This window comes from Oncorhynchus nerka, linkage group LG11, assembly GCF_034236695.1.
Source record: "Oncorhynchus nerka isolate Pitt River linkage group LG11, Oner_Uvic_2.0, whole genome shotgun sequence".
NCBI lineage: Eukaryota > Metazoa > Chordata > Actinopteri > Salmoniformes > Salmonidae > Oncorhynchus > Oncorhynchus nerka.
This window is the reverse complement of record NC_088406.1, coordinates 65,986,935-66,011,457: the sequence shown is the minus strand read 5'-3', so window position 1 is coordinate 66,011,457 and position 24,523 is coordinate 65,986,935. Positions and strand designations below refer to the sequence as shown.

The window sequence follows — 24,523 nt, the reverse complement described above, 5'->3', positions numbered from 1 at the left end:
GCGACATGTGAATGCGACATGTGAATGCGAATGCGACATGTGAATGCGACATGTTCAACGGAGCCACCGTGTCTTTCATCACTCCACGTGTCATTGAATAAGAATGTGTTTGTCTCCAAGATTACATACCGCAATGTTCGGTTGTAGGCTAATGCATTGACGAGGCCAAACGTTTGACTCCTTATGTTAAGAATGTCACAACATTCGGGTCACTAGCGAAATTTTATTTTTATTTTTATGATGGTCAGAGCGGTTCACGGGGGCTATACCTTGATATCCCAGGTGTATTGGGAAAAGGTCAGCTAGGTGTCTCGAGTATTTGTGGTCGTTTGGGATGCAGTGACGGTGCCTGAATGTAGGCCCACTGTCTTGATCCTGTACTACATTAGTTATTTTGTTTAAACCGGGTGTCATTGCAAGCTTTTATGAGAAGCCTCAAAACTATACTGTGGTGAGCAGCCTTGTTTGTTTTTTTTTGCCTGTCCTAGAGTTTTAAAATCATTTTCAGTGGAGAAGGCTTAATCGTGGGTCTGAGGAAACCCGAACATAAATCTCAGTTTACATTGATTTATTATCATCTGCTCCAAAGTTGACCTACTTCAGGACCAAGTCTGGTTGTCAACCACCTCCAGGAAGGTCCAGGCTGGGTTATTTGTTGACTCCTCTGTCAATATTAGCCCGTAGTTAACTCACTTTTAGTCTTGTTCTTTTGGCAGCAGTTGTTTTAGGAGTCTGTTTTCCAGGGCGTTGGTAGAGCTGCGTTTGTACACTGCCTCTCTGCTGCTAGTTAATTATTACTTTACAGCTAGTGGAAGACCTCTCAATGTTCTCTAGTCTTAGTTCTATTGAAGGGGTGATTTAGTTTGTAACAATACAAATCGAAACCAATTTTAGTGGTCACATACACATGGTTAGCAGATGTTATTGCGAGTAGCGAAATGCTTGTGCTTCTATTTCCGACAGTGCAGCAATAGCTAACAAGTAATCCAACAATTCCACAACTACCTAATACACATGCATCAAAGTAAAGGAATGGAATAAGAATATGTACATGTAAATACAGTGGAGCAAAAAAGTATTTAGTCAGCCACCAATTGTGCAAGTTCTCCCACTTAAAATGATGAGAGAGGCCTGTAATTTTCGTCATATGTACACTTCAACTATGACAGACAAGATGAGGGGAAAAAATCCAGAAAATCACATTGTAGGATTTTTAATGAATTTATTTGCAAATTATGGTGGAAAATAAGTATTTGGTCACCTACAAACAAGCACGATTTCTGGTTCTCACAGACCTGTAACTTCTTTAAGAGGCTCCTCTGTCCTCTACTCTTTACCTTTTTTTGGGGGGGGGGGGGGGGGGCTTCTGTTTAATTTGATTTTAGCGTTTGACCAATCTTGAATACACAGCATAGCCTAGAGTAGGCTATATCAAGACTTTTCTTAATTGAGGTACCACTGAAGTAGATTCATAACATGTTCAGAAACATTCTGCAGTCAGGACGGCTTACACAGTATGAAATGTTTTATTGACAAAGACGAGCAGAGACATGACAGGCGTCAAAGCAGGCGGCCATGACGGGGCACCCGGGAGAAAAGTACTAGACATCTGAAGTACATTTTCTCAAATCTCTTTTTAATACCTGTTTTTGTTGTGCCTGAAAGAAAAATGGTTACAGTAATCAAATGAAACATATCACAACAGTTTTGAGTGTAGAGTTTCAATAAACCAGTAGACCATTTCTGGCTAAGCTTCCAGGTGACCTACTTAACCATGACTTCAGTGTTGACATGAGACCACATGTACAGGTAGTTTGTTAGCGACGGGAGTGTCCAGCAGGGCCTTCTCTCTCGACCTTTTGGAGGAAACGCTCCCCAACTTAAACATAATGGATTCATACACAGACTGAATTAGTTTCAGAAACCAGCTGCAGGATGACCCCATAATTCTATGATAACAGAGGAAGTATTTTGTTTTTCAAAAGCCCATTGGACGTCACTGTCCATTTTTGAGCTTACAAACAAAACACACAGAAGCATATTTATATACAGTTGCGTTCGGGAAGTATTCCGACTATTATTACTATTTTTATACTTTTAACTACTTTTACTTCACTACTACATTCACTAAGAAAATATTTTCCTTAGTCTTATTCCGTTTCCAGTAACCTTTCACTTTTTTTTTGTTGCTGACAAACCATGCATAATTATCGTTATGAAATCCCTTTATAATCTATTGAAATCGATGGTTCAAATTGAGACTGCATCAACCTTCTCTCCAGATATCATAAATCAATACGGGACTGTATAGATAAGTCTTTAGTACTCTATGTAAACATCTTCTTCTATGGGTTCTTATGTCTCCAAATATCTCAAACCCTTAACCTTAAGCATAATTCCTTATCTCACAATCAGAGTTGCTATCCTTAGGAGGCCATCTATCTAGACTATCATGTCTTGGCGGCATTAAAATCTCCACCCTCATATTACTTTGACCAGCGGAAATGTTGACAATTTTACTTATTGTCCTCTCATTGTCTCTAAATAAAAATAGATACTAGACTTGTAATTGGTAGCACAAAGTATTCACCACAATGAATTGAATGTGGTTGACATCTACCAATCACATAATCCATGTCCCTGTGTTGTCTGCTTCGTCACAGTATATGATCCTTTTAAAGTTTAAAAAAAAAAATTATAATGACACCTGCTGACCGACTGGTACTAAATGAAAGCCAAATATCATTAACCCATTGACGCTTCCATAACCCTGTATCTGTGGAACAGGCATGAGTTTCTTGAATTAAATAAGTCGGCACTTACCTTTTACAATGCAAAAATAAAGACTTCCTTTTCAAAATATGACAAATTCCACTGGGAAAAAGACTATTACAGTGACTACATGTTTTTCACCTTTTATTTAACTAGGCAGGTCAGTTAAGATACGTTTTTATTTACGATGACCGCCTACCTCGGCAAACCCTAACCCAGACGACGCTGGGCCAATTGTGCGCCGCCCTATGGGACTCCCGATCACGGCCGGTTGTGATACAGCCTGGAATCGAACCAGGGTCTGTAGTGACGCCTCTAGCACTGAGATGCAGTGCCTCAGACCGCTGCGCCACTCGGGAGTGTTCACATGAAACGGGTTCTCACAAAATGAAACGTTCTTGCCAGTTACAAATAAAACAGTCCTTTGCACAATGCAGGTAAAAACATTTTTTTTTTTTTTACCAATTGTAAATTAAATCTGACATTTTGCGCCATGCATTGGTATTATGAATAGCCATCAAGCTAACATTAAGTGTCAGTGCGAATTGCCATAATTTTTAAAAACGAAAAACAAAGAATGCTCTTTCCTCACAAAATGGAACATTTTACCAGTTGCAAATAATATAAATCCTGCTGCACTCACTTGGTAAATCCAGTGTTTACAAACAGAGTAAAACGAGCTTATATTCTGGGCTCTGATGAGGTACGACAGTTGAACTTAGCTCATGAGGCATTTTACAAGTTATGTTCTTCAAGAATCAATGGGTATATATCATTAATTGCGAAGTCCAAAAACAGATGTTGCAACTGCAGATTCTAGCTTTAACATATATCCACCATGCCACAACAGGACGAGGAGCATCGGACCTCATTGTTTTCAGCACAGCTTCTTTTTGCCTGACATTCCAGCATCTCAACTCTGAACACCATCGCTCTTTCTCTGCTCGCCAGGAACTGTACTATCTGAGAATGCAGAGGATGAGAGAGAAGACTGACAAGATGGAGGAGAACAAAGCCACGAGGAAGCTGCGGGTGTGCGTGGCGACGTGTAACCGGGCGGACTACTCCAAGCTGGCGCCCATCATGTTTGGCATCAAGGCCAACCCGGATGAGTTTGAGCTGGAGGTGGTGGTGCTGGGATCCCATCTCATTGATGATTATGGGTGAGTTTGAGCTGAAGGTGGTGGTGCTGGGAGCCCATCTCATTGATGATTATGGGTGAGTTTGAGCTGGAGGTGGTGGTGCTGGGAGCCCATCTCATTGATGATTATGGGTGAGTTTGAGCTGAAGGTGGTGGTGCTGGGAGCCCATCTCATTGATGATTATGGGTGAGTTTGAGCTGAAGGTGGTGGTGCTGGGAGCCCATCTCATTGATGATTATAGGTGAGTTTGAGCTGAAGGTGGTGGTGCAGGAACTAGTTTTTCCCGATCCACTGAAATCACAACTATTTGCAAATGTTTTTACAATGACAGTCATTGTTTATTTGCACTCTGAGGAAAAAGTGTTAATTGAGTAATCATGTCAAGTTTTTTTCTGATTGCTTGATCTGACCAGGAAAAACTCCTGTCCTTCATGAGGACCATAATGGAAATGAGTCTGAATTTGTGTTTTTAGCCGTGACTATATTTCGTGTTTGTTCATTTCACTTAGTGGAATCAACTTGATGTGTTTTTAATTTGTCTAAAATGTGTTCTTTCATGAATGAAATGATTGGTTTGACCACCTGTCCTCCTTTAGCAACACGTTCCGGATGATCGAGCAGGATGACTTTGACATCGGCTCCAAGCTGCACACCATCGTGCGTGGGGAGGACGAGGCCGCCATGGTGGAGTCAGTGGGTCTGGCGCTGGTCAAGCTGCCAGATGTCCTCCACCGCCTCCGCCCCGACATTCTGGTCGTCCACGGAGACCGCTTCGATGCCCTCGCCCTGGCAACGGCTGCCGCCCTGATGAACATTCGCATCCTGCACCTGGAGGGAGGAGAGGTGAGGGGATGGAGGAAGTGATGTCATGTATCTCAAGGTTTTTCAGGATGTAAGGTATATCTGTGTTGGGAGCTGAATATAACTAATTAAATTATTGGTTGGCTCCCTCCACTTGTAGTTACCTGGTATTTGATATAGGACGTTTTTGAACTGTCGTTTTGTGTATTTTAGTTACTATTTACTGAGTTATTACCATAAAAAAAATAACGGGGCTACCAAAAATACACAGAAGTCCTGGAAACCAAAGAAGGCAACATAACAGAGATAATGATGGTCTTGGTTCAATAAAAACAACTATTTGTTCCCTACGGGAAATAGCAGTGCTTCAGACACTAAATAGCAGTGCTTCAGACAACGAACCGTCACAGAGACAATAAACAGACTTTTACCCTGATGTCTGATCCTTTCCCAGGTGAGTGGCACCATCGACGACTCCATCCGCCACGCCATCTCCAAGCTGGCCCACTACCACGCCTGCTGCACCCGCACCGCCGAACAGCACCTCATCGCCATGTGTGAGGACCACACTCGCATCCTGTTGGCCGGCTGCCCCTCCTACGACAAGCTGCTGGCCGCCCATCACCGTGACGACTACATGGACATCATCAGGAACTGGCTCGGTACGTGTAGTAGTAACCTATCCTTCACCCCTAAGTCAGTGGCGTTCCAACTTTTTCAGCGGGGAACGCAGTTCAATGCGGCATACCAGACTAATAGCCAGGTTCCAGGGCCCAGAGTTTTTCCTGGTCAGGCAGGGAATAACAACCTCTGCTGTCAGTGTCCTGCATCATGCAACCAAACTAAAACAGCTACAGTTTCTGCACAGCACCAGCTTTGAACTCCTATTTGAATATGCAGAGATCTCTTGGTCGGAAATAGTACTGACCTTGATGGCCTAGTCCGCTACAGTTACTTGGACTGAGGACAGTGATGGCGTTTTTGTTTTAGGTTTCATGGCCTGCCTTTATATCGCCATGGTGACAAGGTCGCTGTGTCTTTGTCATACAGCTATAACTAACGTTGGCTGACGTTACACCCAACATGAACCCACTAGCATTTCAAACACGCACTCGTCAAATGACGCACAACACTTCAGAAATGGCATTTGAAAAGTCAGTCAGCATCCCAACAACTTGTCTTCTCGAGATACTGGTAACGCACCCTAAAAGGGAGCGTGAGTAGGCGGTGCCCTGGAGTGCGTCCATTTGACCTGATTGGTTGGAATGAGGTGGAGGCTTGAGTAAAAGGGTGATTGACAAGGCTGCAGGCCAATCGGGTTGAAAGGGCCAGGCTTTTTATTACAACCTTTAGGACAGTGGTATAGTACATATTAGAGGTTGACCGTTTTATGATTTTTCACCGCCGATACCGATTTAATCGGTCGATTTAAAATATAAAAAAATTAAAAGATTTGTAATAATGACAATTACAACAATACTGAATGAACACTTAATTTAACTTAATATAATACATCAATAAAATCAATTTAGCCTCAAGTAAATAATGAAACATGTTCAATTTGGTTTAAATGTGTTGGAGAAGAAAGCACATATTGCACATTTACTATGTAAGAAAGCTAACGTTTCAGTTCCTTGCTCAGAACATGAGAACATATGAAAGCTGGTGGTTCCTTTTAACACGAGTCTTCAATATTCCCAGGTAAGAAGTTTTAGGTTGTAGTTATTATAGGACTATTTTCCTCTATACCATTTGTATTTCATTAACCTTTGCCTATTGGATGTTCTTATAGGCACTTTAGTATTGCCAGTGTAACTGTATAGCTTCCGTCCCTCTAGTTAGCACGCGCTAACTAGCTAGCCATTTCACTTCGGTTGCACCAGCCTCATCTCGGGAGTTGATAGGCTTGAAGTCATAAACAGCGCAATGCTTGACACACAACGAAGAGCTGCTGGCAAAACGCACAAAAGTGCTGTTTGAATGAATCTTTAAGCGCCTGCTTCTGCCTACCACCGCTCAGTCAGATACTTGTATGCTTGTATGCTCAGTCAGATTATATGCAACGCTGGACACGCTAGATAATATATAGTAATATCATCAACCATGTGTAGTTAACTAGTGATTATGATTGATTGTTTTTTATAAGATAAGTTTAATGCTAGCTAGCAACTTACCTTGGCTTACTGCATTCGCGTAACAGACAGTCTCCTTGTGGAGTGCAACAAGATAGAGGCAGGTCGTTATTGTGTTGGACTAGTTAACTGTGAGTTTGCAAGATTGGATCCCCCGAGCTGACAAGATGAAAATCTGTCGTTCTGCCCCTGAACGAGGCAGTTAACCCACCGTTCCTAGGCCGTCATTGAAAAATAAGAATGTGTTCTAACTGACTTGCCTAGTTAAATAAAGGTATAATTATTAATTATTTTTTTATCTGCAAATCGGCGCCCAAAAATACCGATTTCCGATTGTTATGAAACTTGAAATCGGCCTTAATTAATCGGCCATTCCGATGAATCGGTCGACCTCTAGTACATATACCACTATATAGTACAGTGATTTGGTACAGTAAGCTAGTACCTTCGGCATGGAAAGATGTGGAAAATGTGTTATAAGAATGTTGTTAAATCAGTTCATAGATTTTTGGGGCTTTTCGCTAGTCCCTACGGGGCAGAAAGATCAGTGGTAGCAGTAGACTGTTGACTTCCCTCTGTTCAGAAAGTACTAGAATGCTGAGACTCTTCTAAATGACATCCACAGGAGACAATGTGAAGGAGCACGACTACATCGTGGCCCTGCAGCACCCGGTCACCACCGACATCAAGAACTCCATCAAGATCTACGAGCTGATGTTGGACGCCCTCATCTCCTTCAACAAGAAAACACTCATCCTCTTCCCCAACATAGACGCAGGTCAGTGGTGATTGTTTTCTTTTTTTCTCCCCCCCCGTCTCCCTTTCCTTATTTCTCTCCTCTTTGCCATATTACGCAATCACACACACACACACACACACAGATTGTGGAGCTGGAGGTACAGTGTCAGCCCTCCCTTGGTCAATAGTGTGAGAAGGCTGCTCTGTTGAAGGTATTTGCTTATCTAGTTCAGCTGCAATCCTTCAGTCTGTCTCATGATTAGGGCTAGGACTGGTTTGAAGGGCGTAGAACTTCCTCAGAAAGAATAAGAAACCAAGTGACCAGTACTTAAAATCCAACAAAACACTACTGCAAAACATGACATGGCTAGAGTTGAATCTCCGACTGTAGACTGTGTAGGAGTCGGTTAAATTAGACATCCCGCAGTCTTCTCCGTTCTGTCTTGTAACCCCTGACAACCCCTGTCCCGTCTCCGTGATGACCCCAACAGGAAGTAAGGAGATGGTGCGCGTGATGAGGAAGAAGGGCGTGGAGCAGCACCCTAACTTCCGGGCGGTGAAGCACGTGCCGTTCGAGCAGTTCATCCAGCTGGTGTGTCACGCTGGGGCCATGATCGGCAACAGCAGCTGTGGCGTCAGAGAGGCCGGGGCCTTCGGGACCCCCGTCATCAACCTGGGGTCCAGGCAGACTGGGAGAGAGACTGGTGGGTGGGTCTACTGAAGTCCATGACCATTTACCAGGTGGTCTAGAATCATGGGTTTCGTCCAAAATGGCACCCTATTCCCTTAAGTCCTTGAATATGGGCCCTGGTCAAAAGTAGTGCACTAAATGGAGAAATGGTGTGCCATTATGGAGACAAGCGTGGCCTCCATTTGGAGCAGACTAGGGGGCCTACTTGTGGTTACCAGTGTTACCTTTTCATGATATATTTCATGGTATAGTTCTTCATTGACGGCTTTGCCAGTACAGTATGAGTGTTTGGCGATTTGCTTTGTTCTCATTCTTCCAGTCGTCCCATTACGAATGCTTATAGGATGTTGAGCTGTATTTTCTATTCCCAGGTGAAAATGTCCTCCATGTCCGAGACGCAGACACTCAGAATAAGATCTACCATGCCCTGGAGCTGCAGTTTGGGAAGAGATACCCCTGGTAAGCATCATCGCATAACCTCTAGAAAAAGGGGTTATTACAGGGTTATAACAAGTTGCAACACGGAGACATCACCCAGCACAGAAGCAGAGAAAATGTCTAACTGGCCTCTTGGAGACAGGGCCTTTTATATCCTAATCAGACAGCACCAAATGTTCTGGAAACACCAGGCCGAGAGGCTTGTTGAAAGACAAAACAAAAGTGAATTTTTCAGCTGCTACAGAATCCTTGTCAACGGAATGTCATCAATACAATACAACAGTGAAATAATCCGTGTGACCTCGGTCCTTGTACATCCAGTCTGGCGTCAACCACCATCAACAGATATGACAATAATCCATAACGTTCAGTATCGAGTCTAGTGACCATCAACCTGCACCTTGAGTATCACAATCAGAACACTGGAAAGTGTGTATTACAGAACCTCTGAACTGAACTTAAAGGTCAACTACCCCTTAGAACCAACATATTTGGTTTTAAATGGCCTATGTGGCATTGATACGAATCAAACATTCATTCTAGTGTCAAAATTGATTACAAAGTGCAAAATAGGATAATTTTGGTCAAAGTCCGTCTCGTCCAAAAAGGAGTTTGTCGCGACATACTGGAGAGTTGGGGATGGATTACGATCTTGCCCAGTACACTCTAACATAAGAGAAACAGCAGTGCTGATTGTGCTCTATCCAATCGTAGCAGCCAGAACCTCCCAGACAGTGAGACGGGCCTGCCCATTACTCAGCACCTCAGACTTGTTTACGTAAGAGAACATGTCGCCAATGTTATGTTGAAATAAGCCTGGGCCCTAAGCCCTTTTTATAGAGTGGCCACTTGCTGATGTGTTTCTTAGTGTCAATCACTTGAGTCTGCCACTTATTTGACCAAAATGAGAATTGAGACGATCAGAGTGCACTTGTATCCCAACTGGAACATAGTGTCCCCCCACAGCCTGTTTTGTAACATCATTCCCTATTAAACACTGCCAGACAGGCACACTCTGGTAATGGTGGGAAAGTTGTAAAAAGCAAAACCTCGCCAGTGACTTGATAAGCTGATTGCTAGCTAGCAAGTGATTTTTAAGGCACTGATAAACAGCGTGTAGCTTGTGCTTTATTTACCATAGTTTGACAGCTTGCAGATGATGAAGTTGTAGACACGTTGTTGTTCTCAGAAGTCAGTCCCGAGCGCGTAGCCACTCGATAAACTAGTCAGTGCCCAGCAGAGAACCGATCATGCACATTTTGTTTACTTGATAAATACTGCACCAAACACCTTTTAGCTAGATGTCAACTTGAGCGACTAAGACCTTCTCTGCAAAAACTTCTAAATAAATTACAGATTAATTCCAACTATTTAAATATTTTGAGGAAGTGGCTATGTTGTTGCTACGGTTACCTCGGGAGGGACAAACAACAGTACCTGCCACGGTACAATTAAGCAATATGGCCGGAGGGGGTGCGGTATATGGCCAATATACCACGGCTAAAGGCTGTTCTTATGCACGACGCAACGCCGAGTGTCTGGATACAGCCCTTAGCCGTGGTATATTGGCCATATACCACAAACCCATGAGGTGCCTTTTTGCTATTATAAACTGGTTACCAACATAATTAGAGCAGTAAAAATCCATGTTTTGTCATATCCGTGGTATATGATCTTATATACCACAGCTGTCAGCCAATTCGAAGCTCGAACCAACCAGTTTATAATATGAAAACATTACACACCCACATCAAACCACAACTCATTTGGCTTCAGTCATGGCTTCTAGCATTTCTTAATGAGCAATCTTCAAAACGAGTCCAAATCAGTGCAGTCACCCTTTAAGTCATCTACTTATACCTTTTTTAATCAAAATAAAACATATGTATTTATTTGCGGCAGCATTGGCTCTTTCAGTGTTTCTTATAACTGAGATTTGGTCTACAAGCTAAAATCCTCTATTTTCATAGTAACCATCCAATTGCAATTTTTCATAGAACGGAAATCTCACCAAAATTCCCCTCTTCATCTTGTGTGATTTCCCCATTTCCCCCCCCCTTCTTCATCCTGTGTGACCCCCCTCAGCTCGAAGATCTACGGCGACGGGAACGCGGTGCCTCGCATCCTGAAGTTCCTGCGGACCATTGACCTCGATGAGCCGCTGCAGAAGACCTTCTGCTTCCCCCCCGTCAAGGAGTGGGACATCTCCCAGGACATCGACCACATCCTGGAGACTCAGAGCGCCCTAGCCGTCGACCTGGGGGGGACCAACCTCCGCGTGGCCATCGTCTGCATGAGGGTACGGTGGTAGGGGTGAGGGGGGGTTGGAGAGGGGGGTGCGTGAGGTGAGGGTTACACCGCATGTTAGATTTATATTATTATTATCTTATTAGTCGTGATTGGTTAAAACCATAAATCATCTTCCTGGTCGTCCATCAGCAAAATGAACATACAGTACATTACACTATCCATCTCCTCACACTGCCGTGTGCTTCCAAGATTTCTATCTAACCATCCATGTGTGTTCATTATCCCTCTACACCCAACTAGTTCAGGTTTGTAATGGTGATGGGTATTGATATATACCCATAACCACCAAAGATGGAACTAGAAAAGTTGCAGATAAAAAGATGATGTACAGTTGAAGTCGGAAGTTTACATGCACTAAGGTTGGAGTCATTAAAACTCGTTTTTCAACCACCACAAATTTCTTGTTAACAAACTATAGTTTTGGCAAGTCGATTAGGACATTACTTTGTGCATGACACAAGTAATTTTTTCAACAATTGTTTACAGACAGATTATTTCACTTAAGTCACTGTATCGCAATTCCAGTGGGTCAGAAGTTTACATACACTAAGTTCACTGTGCCTTTAAACAGCTTGGAAAATTCCAGAAAATGTCATGGCTTTAGAAGCTTCTGATAGGCTAATTGACATCATTTGAGTCAATTGGAGGTGTACCTGTGGATGTATTTCAAGGCCTACCTTCAAACTCAGTACCTCTTTGCTTGACATCATGGGAAAATCAACATAAATCAGCCAAGACCTCGGGAAAAAAATTGTAGACCTCCACAAGTCTGGTTCGTCCTTGGGAGCAATTTCCAAATGCCTGATGTCTGTACAAACAATAGTATGTCTGTACAAACAATAGTATGCAAGTATAAACACCATGGGACCACGCAGCCGTCATACCGCTCAGGAAGGCGATGTGTTCTGTCTCCTAGAGATTAACGTACTTTGGTGTGAAAAGTGCAAATCAATCCCAGAACAACAGCAAAGGACCTTGTGAAGATTCTGGAGGAAACCGGTACAAAGTATCTATATCCACAGTAAAACGAGTACAAAATCGTCATAATCTGAAAGGCCGCTCAGCAAGGAAGAAGCCACTGCTCCAAAACCGCCATAAAAATGCCAGACTACGGTTTGCAACTGCACATGGGGACAAAGATCGTACTTTTTGGAGAAATGTTCTCTGGTCTGATGAAACAAAAACAGAACTGTTTGGCCATAATGACCATTGTTATGTTTGGAGGAAAAACGGGGATGCTTGCAAGCCAAAGTACACCATCCCAACTGAGAAGCACGGGGGTGGCAGCATCATGTTGTGGCGGTGCTTTGCTGCAGGAGGGACTGGTGCACTTCACAAAATAGATGGCATCATGAGAAAGAGAAATTATGTGGATATATTGAAGCAACATCTTAAGACATCAGTCAGGAAGTTAAAGCTTGGTCGCAAATGGGTCTTCCAAATAGATAATGACCCCAAGCATACTTCCAAAGTTTTGGCAAAATGGCTTAAGGACAACAAAGTCAAGGTATTGGAGTGGCCATCACAAAGCCCTGACCTCAAACCTATAGAAAATGTGTGGGCAGAACTGAAAAGGCGTGTGTGAGCAAGGAGGCATAGAAACCTGACTCACTTACTCCAGCTCTGTTAGGAGGAATGGGCCAAAATGCTCCCAACTTATTGTGGGAAGCTTGTAGAAGGCTACCCGAAACGTTTGACTCAAGTTGAAATTGTTTAAGGCAGTGCTACCAAATACTAATTGAGTGTATGTAAACGTCTGACCCACTGGGAATGTGATGAAAGAAGTAAAAGCTGAAATAAATCATTCTACATTTCACATTCTTAAAATAAAGTGGTGATCCTAACTGACCTAAGACCGGGAATGTTTACCAGGATTAAATGTCAGGAATTGTGAGAAACTTGAGTTTAAATGTATTTGGCTAAGGTGTATGTAAACTTCGGACTTCAACTGTACCATACCAAGGTGGCGTGATGTACAATCTGTTCTAGGCCTACGCATATTTTGTGATGTTGCACTTCTCATGGAATAAGCCCGAGGCCTGTACCATTTCTAGCCTTTTTTTAGCCTGACCAACCTTCCTCTGATCAAGCCATGAACTGTCCCTCTCCATCTTTGGAGGATGCCGCTTTCAAAGACTTGGCCGCTATTGGTTGACCTATCTACAGCTAGGCTACTCGTGATGCATTGCTTGTTTTATTTTTTGAAGTGCTTTCAGGTGATGAAAAGCGCTATAGAAATGTCATTTTATTATTTGTCACGGGCATGCGTATTGTCTAAAACGTATTTTCGTCAGTGAGTAAGTTGGAGTTGAACACAAACGTCAACAGTGAGAAGTCACCTTCTAACCATTAGTTCTGAAGTCGGAGATTAGAATGTCAACCGTCAACCGACCATTCTTTAGCCTAATGGAAGTCATCTTAAACGCACACTTTTTCTATTTGATTAGGCCCCATTTTGATTTAGGATTTGACTTTACGTGAGAACCACCATGAGCATCTGCCGGCTCAGATGAAAGCGGCTGTCAGTTATAGCATTCTTCTGAGACGCTGATATTTAATTAAATCGCTGACGACAGACAAGCACTGACTTGTCAACCACACTGCTTGTGTGGCCTTCCTTATCAAATAATATACCAAATGTAGGTATGGGTTGATTGTGTTGAACAAGTGGATTGATCTGCATGAAATATATTTGTGGGCCACTATTTAAAACTTTGGTTCTCTGTGGCTCAGTTGGTAGAGCAAGGCACTTGTATGGTTGTGGGTTCGAGCTCTGCTGGGGCCACCAATAGTGATGCATACATGGGTGACTAAGTCGCTTCGGATAAAATCATCTCCTAAATGGCAAATATTTTATTTTATATATGGGCAACAATTAAATAACATTTCATATTTAAAGAACATTTTATTTGAAATATTATTGTAATTGGTCTGATTTTTATACATATTTTTAATTGTAGGGTAAGATAGTGAAGAAGTACACCCAGGCGAACCCCAAAACCTACGAGACGAGGATGGAGCTGATACTGAAGATGTGTACGGAGGCCGTCAGTGACGCTGTCCATCTCAACTGCCGGATTCTGGGAGTGGGTATGTGGCTTTCTCTCCTTCATGAAATGTCCCTTTTTATGTTTTGATTTGCACTTTGAATAAGGCAACATTTACTTATGCGAATCTGTCAAGAAGCACATTGTAGGGTGGGGCTTGCAATTGAACCATTTCATTGTACTTGAGCGTCAAATAACTGAACTTTATTCAATGTTTATAAATGTGTAAACGTCACAATCCTCTTGCCCCAATAATTTGTGCTCAACGACAATAAATACGCTTCAAAGTCTGCATAGACCCTAGTTCTCACTATATAATCATTTTAACGTTTTAGTAATTTCGCAGACAGACAATCTTATCCAGAGCGACTTAATGGATTCATCTTATGGTAGCTAGGTGAGACAACCACGTATCACAGTTTTAGTAAGTACATTTTTTCCTCAATAAAGAAGTGGTCAGTAGCTAGTAGGAAAATACCCCTAGTTTGACAGGATCTGATTCTCTTGCAATCGCCCCACCTCCCTCCCTCAGGTGTGTCGACAGGAGGCAGAGTGAACCCCCAGGAGGGTGTGATCCTCCACTCCACCAAGCTGATCCAGGAGTGGAGCTCCATCGACATCCGCACCCCCATCTCTGACGCCCTCCACCTGCCCGTCTGGGTCGATAACGACGGCAACTGTGCCGCCCTGGCAGAGAAGAAGTTTGGCCACGGTAAAGGAGTGGAGAACTTTGTCACCATCATCACTGGAACAGGTAATATTGCCACCATAGAATTAGAATGATTCACTCTGGTCATTAAGTATCTGTTCATTGTATTTCTATGAAATATACATGACTGTCATTGTAAAAAAATAAAAAAAAGTTAAAAGGTTATGGTAAGTAAAGGTTGAGAATGCATTCCACACCCATAATGGCGTGAGATGGGCTGGATAGTAAACAATGACAGTATGGGTGGATCGAGTGCATAACAGGCCAATCGAAACGAGGCAATCAGATGTCAGTCAGTAGCTTTTTGATTTTGCGTGGATTGAATAGGTATTGAAAATTTGGATTTGTGTCCTGAAACAGTCCTCCACGGCTACCCCTATTGAATGAGGGACTGTTGTTGAGGCATTTGCAAACCATTTGAGTTTTACAAAAGTGAGAGACTAAAAGAAAAGACCTCACCGTAACCATGTTTTGACAATGCTACTGATACTATTAAGATGTCTAATTGGTTCACTTAAGAACTTTTCCTGAGGACAATGGCATTTTAATCTACATGGCATGAGGCATTGGAAACGATTGCAAAGATGAAAGCACATGCTTGTATATAATCTCTTAAGGCAGTGCTGATGTGTAAATCATAGGTTAATGACAGCTTAATTAAAGCTTAAAGTTGAGACACCTGGTTATTTTATCAATAGGCTGTATTTTCCCTTTCCTCGTCCCTACCTGGCCTCGAACCAGGGACCCTATGCACAAAACTGCCTCCCAAGAAGCATCGTTACCTATCGCTCAACAAAAGCAAGGGAAACCGCTACTTCAAGGTCTCAGAGCAAAGTGACGTCACCGATTGAAACACTATTAGCGCACACCCCGCTAACTAGCTAGCCATTTCACACCGGTTACATATACATGCCAAAAAGATGTTGGATTCTGGGTGAAATTTGAACATTGTTATACGCATAAGAATAGTATATAAAGAAGTGGAAGATACTTTTTTTTTTTTTTGAGGTTAATGGTTCTCTGTAGAAAAACAGATGGCTTTGGAATGTGTTGGGTGGACAGGAGGAGATCACAGGATTGCTAGAGGGGAAGCGGATGGACATCTGTGGATTAGGCGAAGGAGGGGTTGGTGTCAGGTCAGATCCCCAGAAGGGAGAAAGTATGGTTCATTATCATATTACCCTCTTCCTGTGGAACCATAAGATGTAAGGATTGGAGAGAAGGAGGAGTGTCTAAAGTGGAGTATATAGAATATACTTGTAGTGGTGGATACATGTCTTTGTCTGAATACAGCTGTGTCGACCCTTTGGGAAGAATTAAACTTGGTTAAAGCTTCTCTAGTGTCCGTGAGTTATTTACTTTAGAACCTAACAGATGGCGCTGCGAGCAGGGTTCACCACGATTTCTAGTCAAACCAAAGAGTCCAGATCAGTGGAGCAGAGCTGGCAACAAACAAGGTAGGCTAGTTCCTATATCTGTTTCCACTCATTTTGACATCTCAGGGAGATGAGAATCGTAGGCTGAGCATTCTAGGATACGGACCTGGAGAGCCTGAGTTTAATTCGGTAGGCCCATTGTGTTACGACCGGTCGTAGCTTTGTGGTAGATGGTAAGTCCCGGGAGGTAAACCGGAACAGGTTGGTACCTGTAGGGTAAGTCCTAGGGGGTAAACCCTGAATCGCCATTTGTCGGATAATCTATTTCACTGACAAAAAAATAACTCACCCGTGTCAACTATTTTCTGTTTACTTCACATCTGAGTGGGTTTTTTTTGCGCATAATTGTTTGGGGTTTGAAACGTTTCTACTGTCTGCAAACCTGCATGGTGACGTTCTTTCCATGCCTCTATCTTCTTTCATGTCAGACAACTATAGTATGGTTTTCTATAGTCAAGTTCCACATTATGGTTGGTCCTTGGCACATTGACAGGAAATGTGGCATATCTGTACATTTCAAACCCTGGATGATGACTGTAAACTTTTGACTTTTTTGCAGAAACATAGCGATATCCCAAGTATAAATGCAGTTATGTATACACACTAAAGGGTAAAACAATACATTTTGAGCAAAATAGTGTGTTTCAGACCACTGCAAACCTCAGAGTAGGGCATTCGAGGAATTGGTCTGATGGCTTTCCGTGATGTCGTCGGCCTCCCCGTTTGCTTGAGGAGCAATGGAACTTTTTTTTTTTTTACTAATACATACAAAATACATACAAATATTGGTAATTTTAATTACTTGCACTTAACCAGTCATATCTAGAGTTCGGCCAATGTGGTTTCTGTCTGAACGTTCCCGGAGAGCACCACTTTCTCCTCCATAGCCGCTGCTAGGTTATAATTGACTTTTCCGTGCTGTTTATTTCTGGTAGGAATGGAAAACGAATGAATATGTCCAGTGAAAGCTGATGCAATTTGTTGACACCACAACACATGACAGACTTGGATACACACGTTAATCAATAAAAAGGTCAATTCCCTCCGTTTCGGCATGTTTACAGCTGGGCATTTCATAGAGGGAATTGTCGGAGGAGCTCTCGTGTTACATCTCCAAGATGTAGAGAATGAAGACAACGTGGCATCTGTTCTAAAAATCTGACCGCACTCTCTCTCTAAATATGTCGCTAGACTTAACCGTTATGTGTAGCGACCCAATGAGCATGGCTCTTCCTGCTTTGCACAGGATCCGTTCTTAGCAAAATTCCGTCGCCCATAATGACAAATTAAGTTGTTTTGATTGCTACGTTGCACTACCATTGTATTGCTAGCTGAAGTATCTAATTATGAAATGTTAAACCTACGCCCCGGTTTGTCATTGCTCAAGGAAAAGAACATAACAATTAGCTTGCTCAGCTAGCTAATGTTAGCCATCATCAAGCTGGTGCACAACAGAATGCACCACATGTTAGTTTCTGTGAGTCACAACATAAGGCTTGCTCGTTCATGCCAGTGTAGATACTGTGGCAGACCAAGGGGTTTGGTCAAGACGTTTACCCAGATCAGACACGGACAGAGTAGGATAAGCTCGGTTTCAAGGGTGTTTATTTAAATAATAAATCAAAGAAAAGGATAGGTCTCCCCCATGAGACCCTCTCCGGGATACCGTATTCTGGGCTCCGGGTCTTGCTTGTCGGGCACAAAAACTGAACTCCCTCCTTTTAGCTCAGACACCGTCTCCAACTATACGGAAGTCACCTCCCCCAGTCCCTTCCAGGCCCCCCCCAGTCCCTTCCCCTCCCCTCAATCCCTTCCTCCCCCAGTCCCTTCCCTTCCAATCCCCCCAGTTAACCTTGCTAACAAAGGACCCCAAAAGAATAAGGTAGTTGTGCTGATCGGGAAGCCACACCGACATCGGCGGTGGCACCACTAACCATTCTGTTTGTTTTGTGAACAGGCATCGGCGGGGGCATCATCCAGCACAACGAGCTGATCCACGGCAGTACGTTCTGCGCGGCTGAGCTGGGCCACATTATGGTGTCTCTGGACGGGCCGGAGTGCATGTGTGGCAGCCGTGGCTGCATCGAGGCCTACGCCTCAGGCATGGCCCTGCAGAAAGAAGCCAAGAGGCTCCATGACGGTTAGTTAAAACACTTCTTGATTAGATTGTTTTCTAATCCTTTACTTAAAACCAAGAGGCACATTGCATGGTGGTTATAATGCATTGAACCAGGCACTTGTTCATTGGAACACATTGGGTGTCAGTCTTCACCAGGGAGGGAAGCAAAGCTTAAAGCAACATGTCTTGTGAAAAAGAGATGTTGATTTGACCCCTGGCCCGTGTCTGTTTGGTTCTCCAGAGGAACTGCTGGAGGTGGAAGGGATGGTGGATCTGAAGAAGGCTGAGTCCGTCAGCGCCATCCACCTCATCAACGCAGCCCGCCTGGGCAACCACAAGGCTGAAGCCGTCCTCAGAACAGGTGGGTCCACACTCCTTATGTTGGTTGAGCATCACCTTAAATCAGACCTACTCCTTCATAAGTTAAAGTAATACTTTGCCCATAGAAAGTCTACACCCCCCTTGGATTTATTCACATTTTATTGTTACAAAGTAGTATTACATTTTATGTTGTCAATGATCTACAAAAAAATACTCTTAAAGTGGAAAAATTATATCCTAAAAAAAAGATGAATTAAACATAAAGCACTAATATACCTTGATTAGAAGTAGTCAATACATGTTAAGGACACTTTTGGCTGTGATTACAGCTGTGAGTGTTCTTGGGTAAGTCTCCTAAGAGCTTTGCACACCTAAATTGTGCAATATTTGGCCATTTTATATTTTTCAGAATTCTTCAAGCTCTGCCAAGGTTTTTTTGGGATCATCGCTAGACAGCCATTTTCAAGTCTTGCTATAGATTTTCAAACAGATTTTTAAGTCAATTGCAACTTGGCCACTCAGGAGCGTTCACTGTGTTCTTTGTAAGCAACCCCATTGTAGGTCATTGTCCTGCTGAAAGGTGAATTCCTCTCCCAGTGTCTAATGTAACGCACACTGAATCAGGTTTTCCTCTAGAATGTTGGCTGCGCCTATCTCCATCCTGTTTCTTTTCACCCTGAAAAACTGCAGAGTATTTGCCGATGTCAAGCATACCCATACCATGATGCAGCCACCACCATGCTTGAGAATAAGGAGGCGGTTACTCAGTGATGTGTTGTTGGATTTGCCCCAAACATATAAAGCTTTGCATTTATTTGTTTGTTTGTTGCAGTATTACTTTAGTACCTTGTTGACTGAAGGACCTTAGATGTTGTATGTATGGGGGAGAGAGGTAGTCATCCAGAAATCATGTCAAGCCTTATTATGTCACACTGTTAGTCCATGTAACTTCTGAACTCATTTAGGCTTGCCTAAACAAAGGGAGTGAATACTTGTGCAATTACTTTTAGTTATTTAAATTGTTATTCATTTGTAAAAATGTGTAGACTTTTTTTTTTCATTTTTTTTTCACTTTGACATTATGGAGTATTTTCTATAGATCAATGACCAGAAATGACAATTCAATCCCACTTTGCAACGCAACAAAATGTGAAGAGTTCAAGGGGGTGTAGACTCTCTAGGTATTGTCCATTTTATGTTTCCTCAATTTTTTTTTATTTATTTCACCTTTATTTAACCAGGTAGGCTAGTTGAGAACAAGTTCTCATTTGCAACTGCGACCTGGCCAAGATAAAGCATAGCAGTGTGAACAGACAACACAGAGTTACACATGGAGTAAACAATTAACAAGTCAATAATACAGTAGAAAAAAAGGAGAGTCTATATACATTGTGTGCAAAAGGCATGAGGAGGTAGGCGAATAATTACAATTTTGCAGATTAACACTGGCGTGATAAATGATCAGATGGTCATGTACAGGTAGAGATATTGGTGTGCAAAAGAGCATAAAATAAAATAAATAAAAACAGTATGGGGATGAGGTAGGTAAAAATGGGTGGGCTATTTACCGATAGACTATGTACAGCGGCAGCGATCGGTTTGCTGCTCAGATTGCAGATGTTTGAAGTTTGTGAGGGACTCCAACTTCAGCGATTTTTGCAATTCGTTCCAGTCACAGGCAGCAGAGAACTGGAACGAAAGGCGGCCAAATGAGGTGTTGGCTTTAGGGATGATCAGTGAGATACACCTGCTGGAGCGCGTGTTACGGGTGGGTGTTGCCATCGTGACCAGTGAACTGAGATAAGGCGGAGCTTTACCTAGCATGGAGCCAGTGGGTCTGGCGACGAATATGTAGCGAGGGCCAGCCGACTAGAGCATACAGGTCGCAGTGGTGGGTGGAATAAGGTGCTTTAGTGACAAAACGGATGGCACTGTGATAAACTGCATCCAGTTTGCTGAGTTGAGTGTTGGAAGCAATTTTGTAGATGACATCGCCGAAGTCGAGGATCGGTAGGATAGTCAGTTTTACTAGGGTAAGTTTGGCGGCGTGAGTGAAGGAGGCTTTGTTGCGGAATAGAAAGCAGACTCTTGATTTGATTTTCGATTGGAGATGTTTGATATGGGTCTGGAAGGAGAATTTGCAGTCTAGCCAGACACCTAGGTACTTATAGATGTCCACATATTCAAGGTCGGAACCATCCAGGGTGATGCTGGTCAGGCGTGCGGGTGCAGGCAGCGAACGGTTGAAAAGCATGCATTTGGTTTTACTAGCGTTTAAGAGCAGTTGGAGGCCACGGGAGGAGAAAAGAGTCGGCCCGAGAATTGAACCCTGTGGCACCCCCATAGAGACTGCCAGAGGACCGGACAGCATGCCCTCTGTCTGCAAAGTAATTGGTGAACTAGGCAAGGCAGTCATCCGAAAAACCGAGGCTACTGAGTCTGCCGATAAAAATATGGTGATTGACAGAGTCGAAAGCCTTGGCAAGGTCGATGAAGACGGCTGCACAGTACTGTCTTTTATCGATGGCGGTTATGATATCGTTTAGTACCTTGAGCGTGGCTGAGGTGCACCCGTGACCGGCTCGGAAACCAGATTGCACAGCGGAGAAGGTACGGTGGGATTCGAGATGGTCAGTGACCTGTTTGTTGACTTGGCTTTCGAAGACCTTAGATAGGCAGGGCAGGATGGATATAGGTCTGTAACAGTTTGGGTCCAGGGTGTCTCCCCCTTTGAAGAGGGGGATGACTGCGTCAGCTTTCCAATCCTTGGGGATCTCAGACAATATGAAAGAGAGGTTGAACAGGCTGGTAATAGGGGTTGCGACAATGGTGGCGGATAGTTTCAGAAATAGAGGGTCCAGATTGTCAAGCCCAGCTGATTTGTACGGCTCCAGGTTTTGCAGCTCTTTCAGAACATCTGCTATCTGGATTTGGGTAAAGGAGAACCTGGAGAGGCTTGGGCGAGTAGCTGCGGGGGGGGCGGAGCTGTTGGCCGAGGTTGGAGTAGCCAGGAGGAAGGCATGGCCAGCCGTTGAGAAATGCTTGTTGAAGTTTTCGATACTCATGGGTTTATCGGTGGTGACCGTGTTACCTAGCCTCAGTGCAGTGGGCAGCTGGGAGGAGGTGCTCTTGTTCTCCATGGACTTCAGTGTCCCAGAACTTTTTGGAGTTGGAGCTACAGGATGCAAACTTCTGCCTGAAGAAGCTGGCCTTAGCTTTCCTGACTGTCTGCGTGTATTGGTTCCTGACTTCCCTGAACAGTTGCATATCGCGGGGACTATTCGATGCTATTGCAGTCCGCCACAGGATGTTTTTGTGCTGGTCGAGGGCAGTCAGGTCTGGAGTGAACCAAGGGCTATATCTGTTCTTAGTTCTGCATTTTTTGAACAGAGCATGCTTATCTAAAATGGTGAGGAGGTTACTTTTAAAGAATGACCAGGCATCCTCAACTGACGGGATGAGGTCAATGTCCTTCCAGGATACCCGGGCCAGGTCGATTAGAAAGGCCTGCTCACAGAAGTGTTTTAGGGAGCGTTTGACAGTGATGAGGGGTGGTCGTTTGACTGCGGCTCCGTAGCGGATACAGGCAATGATCGCTGAGATCCTGGTTGAAGACAACGGAGGTGTATTTGGAGGGCCAGTTGGTCAGGATGACATCTATGAGGGTGCCCTTGTTTACAGATTTAGGGTTGTACCTGGTGGGTTCCTTGATGATTTGTGTGAGATTGAGGGCATCTAGCTTAGATTGTAGGACTGCCGTGGTGTTAAGCGCCTGACCTGGTCAAATACATTTGATAAACCACTTTCCTCCCACCATCGTTTTAATTTACTAGCCGAATTATAATGCGTGACACAACAAGGTATCAAATGTTACCAAATGTGACATTGAGATCATAGTTTAGACCCAGTTCGAATCATTGTGCCATCTCTCTATGAAAGCCATCCTGTATTTTATAGCTAACCCCTCTCCCCGTTTCCTCCTCAGCTGGCATGGCCCTTGGAGTGGGCATCATCAACATCCTCCACATGGTCAACCCCTCCCTGGTCATCCTATCGGGGGTGCTGGCCGCCCACTACCAGGCTCCTGTCCAGCAGGTCATAGGTCAGAGAGCCCTCACCTCCGCCCAGAGCATTCAGGTCCTGACATCCGACCTCGAAGATCCCGCCCTGCTGGGGGCCGCTAGCATGGTGCTGGACTACACAACCAGGCGCATCTATTAACAACATTACGGTGCTGGACTACACAACCAGGCGCATCTATTAAGAACGTTGGTCAGTTGCCAAGTTCTAGTTTATTTCATTGGTCCCCAAAGGAGGGCCATATCTTGCAGTTCCCTGGTGTAGAAAGATGAACTTACTATTAGCAAATAGAAACGGCTAAGATTAGAAGGTAGGATCTACAGATAGAGCCGCCTAATAGGACCGACATCTATACTACTTTCCCAGATGGGACAATCTGACATGCTCTTCAAGCTATCGCACCTTCTATTGGACGAACCATTGGCGATAATTTATTTCAGTCAGACAATGACAAGTTATGTGTATTTTCCAAAGATATCTTCAGCGGATGAAATGCCTAATACAGTACTTAAATGATAGTACCATAAATGAGTGCTGAAATAGTAGTACTGTTAACTACAGTACTGAAATAGTGTGTGTCTGAATACATATAACAGCCGATACAGTCATGAGTACAGCCACCGTACCAGTGAATGGCTGGGTGTGTCCAGACAAAAGATGTGACCAAATGATCATTCGCATTCAATTATGCTTGTACTCATAATTCCATGGTTTTTTTTGTTACTTCTTAATTCTAAACGTACAAGGTTTTTAACAATTAACAATATATGTATTTTATCTTACCGAGCTGTTAGATCTTTGTGCCTCCAATCTGATTTTGAACCAGTTCTGCAACCCTGCGTGACTGACCCAAGGCCTACCCTCTCTAGGACCACCGTGACGACCTACCCTCATGTAGCGCCAAGGCCATGTACGGCATAGTTGTCTTGACTGTGCTGCCAGATCACGTGTCTTCGTTATCATTCTTTTGTTTTATGCACACCTTTTTTTTATGCCTCGTCATATTTCAAGAGATTACGGTATGCAAATCAACCATGTGATAATCCCGTTTTGTTTTATTCCTGTTTTTGATCATGTCACGGATAGAAGTTTATTTGATTGTACTTTTGTGACCTCTATCAATTGCAATGGTCATTTTTACACATTAAAAAAAAACACACTAGAAAATGGTTTGGGGTGGAATAATAGATGATTCATTCGATGCTATTCATCGTTTTTAGGTGTGGCTGAACTAGGCCACATTATAAACACACCGCAGGGCTTGGTGGAATGCCAGCCTGTTTGTGCGATCATAGGATTTAACTTTAATGTCCCTGAGGGAAAAATAAACACTGTATATTAAACAAACACATTCCCATGTCATACACACCTCTTGTCAACGTCACATGTATAATACCAGCCACTATTACATATGGGGGTTCCCAGCTCCAAGTTCCACCAACCAACTGTGCTACAGAGAACCTCCGTACAATCAGGCGATGGTGTGATTGAGACGCCGCAAACCAGAATGACTGAATTCTTCCCATGCGCTTCAGCTCCAGTTGGCAAACAGGATCTGCCACCAGTTGTTTGGTCACAGTAGTCGTGTGATTTTCTAGAATCACATCAGGTTCACAAAAGTTACTCGTTTATTGTACAGAAATGACCAGGTATCTACTTGGTAAAGAAAAAAACACCTTATTTACAATATGTATGCCTTTGTTGTAACACGGAACCCAAACTGTCTGCATGCGTGCGCCATCGTGCATAAATGTATTTTGTCCCCCTACACCAAACGCGATCACGAC

The 24,523-nt window shown here is 43.4% G+C and overlaps 1 protein-coding gene across 5 annotated transcripts in view; it reads left to right on the top strand.

Moving 5' to 3' along the window:
* LOC115137365 (bifunctional UDP-N-acetylglucosamine 2-epimerase/N-acetylmannosamine kinase-like) overlaps positions 1–24,102 on the top strand; it is a 33,557-nt gene extending 9,455 nt beyond the window's left edge. For 3 of the 5 annotated variants that reach the window (XM_029673657.2, XM_029673656.2, XM_029673655.2), the window contains exons 2-13: positions 3,724–3,935; positions 4,511–4,757; positions 5,170–5,377; positions 7,473–7,625; positions 8,077–8,289; positions 8,648–8,735; positions 10,800–11,013; positions 13,985–14,114; positions 14,604–14,825; positions 18,174–18,356; positions 18,577–18,696; positions 22,642–24,102. In XM_029673657.2, the coding sequence (XP_029529517.1) occupies positions 3,742–3,935; positions 4,511–4,757; positions 5,170–5,377; positions 7,473–7,625; positions 8,077–8,289; positions 8,648–8,735; positions 10,800–11,013; positions 13,985–14,114; positions 14,604–14,825; positions 18,174–18,356; positions 18,577–18,696; positions 22,642–22,877 (2,208 nt within the window). In that variant the 5' untranslated portion in view covers positions 3,724–3,741 and the 3' untranslated portion in view covers positions 22,878–24,102. Of the gene's footprint in view, positions 1–3,723; positions 3,936–3,994; positions 4,046–4,077; positions 4,101–4,510; positions 4,758–5,169; positions 5,378–7,472; positions 7,626–8,076; positions 8,290–8,647; positions 8,736–10,799; positions 11,014–13,984; positions 14,115–14,603; positions 14,826–18,173; positions 18,357–18,576; positions 18,697–22,641 lie in introns of those variants that run through there. The other 2 variants (XM_065024791.1, XM_029673658.2) reach the window with 2 other exon arrangements.
* The last annotated feature ends 421 nt before the right edge of the window (positions 24,103–24,523 follow it).